The 5,052-nt window shown below is 41.1% G+C and overlaps 1 protein-coding gene across 1 annotated transcript; it reads right to left on the bottom strand.

The window, feature by feature from the left end:
- Nucleotides 1–436: 436 nt before the first annotated feature.
- tigarb (TP53 induced glycolysis regulatory phosphatase b) lies at nt 437–4,653 on the bottom strand (the record flags this gene model as incomplete). The annotated part of the gene is made up of 6 exons (XM_083906761.1): nt 437–889; nt 1,594–1,704; nt 1,810–1,887; nt 3,303–3,424; nt 4,321–4,358; nt 4,622–4,653. The coding sequence occupies 6 exons, from the start codon at nt 4,651–4,653 to the stop codon at nt 437–439; spliced, it is 834 nt and encodes a 277-aa protein (XP_083762887.1).
- Nucleotides 4,654–5,052: the final 399 nt, after the last annotated feature.

Below are 5,052 nucleotides of genomic sequence, written 5' to 3'. Positions count from 1 at the left end.
CCTTTCATGGACGTTTCTTAGTGTTTTTTGTAGCCGTCTCACTTTACTCGCACAACGTTACAAAAATTAGAATTTCCTTCTCTTTCTGTGTCAAACTTTCATCAGTATGTTGTCTTTCTTTCCTCCTCTCGTCTACAGCCGACGTTCAATGACTATATGAAGTTTAGCAAGGAAAAAAACGAGTATTTTTTAGCTTCTGAGTTTCGTTCGGGAACCAGAACTATGACAAAAAGATACAGCGATGTGGAGCTAATAGGCTTGTTCAGCAATGTGATAATGTTTCCAGTCTAACAGACATTCGTTTTTTAAAAATTTTAAAGTTACACACTAGAGTTTTAAGCAAAACGTGGGGGGGGGGGGGGGAATCAGCAAATCTCTTTGGCTTCTCAAAAAAAATCTCCTGCAAACCATCAGTGGGTCCCAGCTCTACTACGCACTATTCATCTATGAGGTTTTCCAGGTGGCGTTTTCTGTTGGTGAAAACACAACGAACCGAGGAGAGGACAGGGCCGGACTCGGACGGGCTCAGGGTGAAGAGAAAGCGGCCGATGCCCGTGTTTGCACAGGGTGACATCAGGTGATGCGTCTTCGTCCCCGGAGGGACGGAGCACTTCAAGTCCTCCACGAGGTGCCCGACGGCCACGCGGATGAAGGCGCCGTGGCACACGACCAGAGCATGGACCGACAGACCCTCCAGACCTTCATCGGCCGAACCGACAGAGGTGACTTTTGGGGAAGCAGTAGCAGCAGCAGCACCAGCCGCCGCCGCCCCGTTTACAGTGACCCCGTCTTCTGATGCTCCGGCAGAGGCATCCGAGCCGGACGGCCCGTGTTCACTCAACATTTGCTTGAAAAGGACTTGGAGGAATTTTTTGAATCGTAGCTTCACCTGGAATCAAGGTGACATTATCCAGAGCTAAGAGGTCGATCGAAGACAATGAAAGCTAAAATGTTGATCGTCAATCCTCAAGGAAACAATAAATACAAATATGTAGGTTGCAGCTTTTTTTCAGTGAGGATGAGCTGCTTTTCTATATTGTCCATCACTGTATATGAAATATATTTGAGTTCAGGACGGCCACAGAGAACGGCCAGTTAAGTAAGGAAACAATGAAGTTTGTGGTTTTAAAACTTGACACTGCGTGCATATTTTGGGCTTTTGAATTCACATTTTGCCGTTATTTATATACAAATTATTAATATAAATTATTATATATAAATACACATATACAAAAAGCAGAAGGATGAAAACCATGAACTTCTTGTACCTAAACTGAAGCGATGTTTCCATGAAGTATATGACAGGTTTCGAAACTCTTGTTGAATAAAATGAGACAATATGATTCAAATATTTCACTATTTTTGTCATAAAAAGAACCCATCTCTCCTTAAATGGTGTAAAAAATGTAAAATATAAACACATTTATCGTCTTCAGCTTTAAAGAGCAATGTCTTGAAATGAACACTGGAGGGCGCTGTTGTACAAGCAATACTCTTGACCGTCAGGGTTCCTAGTGTCTGTCATCCACTAAAAACCAGTGTCTAAAGCAGGTTGTGAACTACGGGTGATTACAGTACTTTATCCTGACTCACCTGACCTAACGTTTCTCCTCCTGGTGGAGTGTAGTCACGACACGACTGACCCGCGGCGTTGGCCATGTTCTTCAGATGCTCTTTGGGACGGCCCTCTGCAACGCCGAAACTCTGCAGGAGCGACGAAAACGGCAACTTTAAAAATAGAAACGTGTGTTCTGGAGCCGCAGCTGCGATGTGCTCATGTTAAATGAGGATGAAGCCATCAAGTCTCACCCGCTCTCTTAGTAACGGCTCCAAAACCATCTCCATGCCAGAACAGTGAGTGTTGTTCCTCAGAATTATTTCAGCTGTCTTATGAGAGGAAAAGACACATGGGAATTGCTGAGTCATGTTATGGTAAAATGTAAAAAAAAAAAAAACTAAATTACCAAACTGTCAGCATCATTGAGTCACAACCCACAGAGACATGAATGTTAACACAAAAATGTCATATCTGGAAGTCATTTCCGTTTACATCCTGTTTTTCTCTTCTCCTCCACAATCGACTGTGACATTTGTGTCTCGTTCACTCAAATAGTTGATCTGGATTAAACAAAACAGAAGCAACAGGCGTTTTTATAGCTGTCAGCGTCCAACTCTTGAGGTTTCTTTGCCGTGTAGGAAGTTGTTGCTCTTGCTGGGTGGAGCCAGTTTTCCACTCGAGTACACATTTGCTACTCATTTGCACACAAATGTGAGTCTGGGTTCACTTTGCTAACTTTAGCATTAGTATATCGTATAATATACGATATTATCAAACATCGTAATTTTTAAAAAAGCACTTAAAATGAGTTAATTTCTATTGTTGAGATAATCGTAAAACGAAGAAAACCCATTAACATTTCACTCCAGTGACTTCCTAACTCGCCAACATACAGTCCTTGCAATTTATTTTTTTAAATATGCCACGAGAGGGAGCTACATCTTTTCCTCATGACTTATTTTGATCTTATTATATATGCATGCTTGTGCAACTGAAGGGAGTAACACCAGTAATTCCATTCAAACACTACAGTATCGGCCGAATGTACCACAGCATGGTTATGTGGATCGACTGACCCAAGAAAATGTTACTAATACTTTTAAACAACGTTATTTTGCAGCAAATTATAATAAGTAGGAGTAGCTATAATGATCAGTATCAATAAAATCTATCCTCTGAAATCAGAATGGGGTGTTAACAGTTTCTGTAAAAGCCACAGAGTCACAGAGCTTCCATTGTATTTTCCTGCTCTTCCAGTTAATTTGAGGTCAATGGTATAAACAAAACCTGTCAACTTTCCAACATATGAACCGATGACAGAAGCTCATTATAATCGTTACCAACGTCTGCGGCGAGTATCACTGTAAAATTGCAAAGAGGTACAAGAGATATATTTTTACACAGGAATAAAAAGGAAAATATGTGTGAGGTTTGGCTGGAGGACGTCTGCCAGGTCTGGCATTACTTTAGCGAAAAGGTCACTGACGTAAGGCTGCTGCACAAAGACTTTATTCTGAGATAATTTCATCAACCCACACGAGAAGTTCCACCAACAACGCACGAAATGGTACAAAAAAAAAAATCCTCCCTCAATATGTTTATGGGGTAAGGAGGAGGGTGGGTCATGCTCGTGAAAGCAAAACAAGGAAGTTAGAAAAGACAAACCCACCGACAGGAGCTTTAAGTCTTTTCCTGTCACTATCATGAGATAACATGAGATAACCGCTCTGACGTGACGTCTTACCTGCACGGCCCGCTGTAAGTTACTGGCGAACACATTGGTGAATGCGATGTCTTGGAGGTATTGTCCTGCTGTCTCACCCTGCAGTGCACCCGTCTCTGACAGCGGTGTGTCCACACCTTGACCTGCAAGTACAATTAACAGTGTTTTCAGTTTCAGACACACACACAAAAGCACAATTTTGTGTATTTCAGTGGTTCTTGTGTGTCTTTTGCACTGCTCTGTGGTCACTTTGCTTGTGGTTTCACTGTGGTTGTGGTTTATGGGTTTTTGTTCCCCCTGTGGTTGTTCTGTGTCTTTCTAGTGAACATTGTGCTTAATTTTTGATTTGATTTGCACCTCATCTTGGTTATCCTCCGTCTCTTTACAATTGTTGTGTGCTTCTCTGTGGTTTCACTGTTTTTTCTGGTCAGTGTGCATGTCTCCGTCTTCATTTTCCAAATTATATTACTGACTTTGGAATAATACAGGCTCCATCATGTGGCAATTAAAAAGAAACATGACTGGCACTATGTCGATAAGATTCACAGCATTTTCTTTTTAAATCACTCATGTAAAACGTTATTGATTTTCCCCATTTCCAACGATCTCAATAATAGAAATACATAGGGGTGGGATACACGATACACGGTTCACGATAATATCACCAATAACATCACGATTCTGTGAAAATCAATATATCGCAAGAGAATCATATAGCGGATTATACATGGATATAAAATAGAGAAATCCTATTTATCCACAACACAGACAACATCATTTTATTTGACAGTAACGAGTAACAAAGATAGTTAGAGGAAATGTAAAGAAGTAAAAGTACAAATACGTGAGTTTTGTAATCAAGTACAGAAATATTACAACACTGGTATCGCGATACGGACAATATCGTACAGTGCCTCATTCTTAAAGCCTATCCTTTAAATGTATCAGTAGGCACTTGGTTGGTTACTTTAACTTTTGTATGACGTAGGAGTTAAATTAGTGTTACGACATGCACGGAAGTTTCAGGAAGTAAACTCACCTTGCAGCAGCTTGTCCCTGTTGTACTGCGTTTCCCCACTGCATAAGAAACAAAAACAACGTCACACAATTAGCTTAGACATAATATGTATCAAGCACATGAATGAAAATAACGTGTATTTACAGTCTGAAGGTGAACATAAAAACCTAAGCTAGGAGAGGACTGACACATTCAACGTGTTTCTACATTCAGCCGCCATTTTACGCCACCAAATTCGAATGAAACAAACACTGCGTGTTTATTCACGTTAAAGTCCAGCGAGTGTTTAAGCGGAAACTCGCGCAAATAAGTCATTACTTACTGCCTCACGAGTGTTAAACTAAAAGTCAACATTTTCAGCAGCGGCAGGTCTGAAGCTACTTCCTGGTTTGTTTGCCGGCTGCGCAATGACGTAATAAGATCTTTGACGCACGCACGCAGAGTCGTCAGCACGTCTCAGCGGCGAAGTTAGTGTCAGGTTGGATGGACAACAAAACACTCAACGCTTTCACTTCAGGGGCCATTTATGAATTAATTTAAATTCATTTTCAATAAATATATTTTCAAAAACGTTGCCGCAATTTAACATCATGTGAAAGTCAGCGAAAGCAATGAGGTCTTAAACGTGTGCCTCGACTGTCCAACCTCGAACTTACTTCACCGTGTGTAGTGGCATTCTTGCTACCAAAAGGCCACTTGAGGGAATTTGAAACCATTTCCAACGCGTGATGGTGTACAACAATGATGTTCTCC

This window comes from Microchirus variegatus (assembly GCF_963457635.1).
Source record: "Microchirus variegatus genome assembly, chromosome: 20".
Lineage (NCBI taxonomy): Eukaryota > Metazoa > Chordata > Actinopteri > Pleuronectiformes > Soleidae > Microchirus > Microchirus variegatus.
This window is presented reverse-complemented; position numbering and strand designations above follow the sequence as displayed.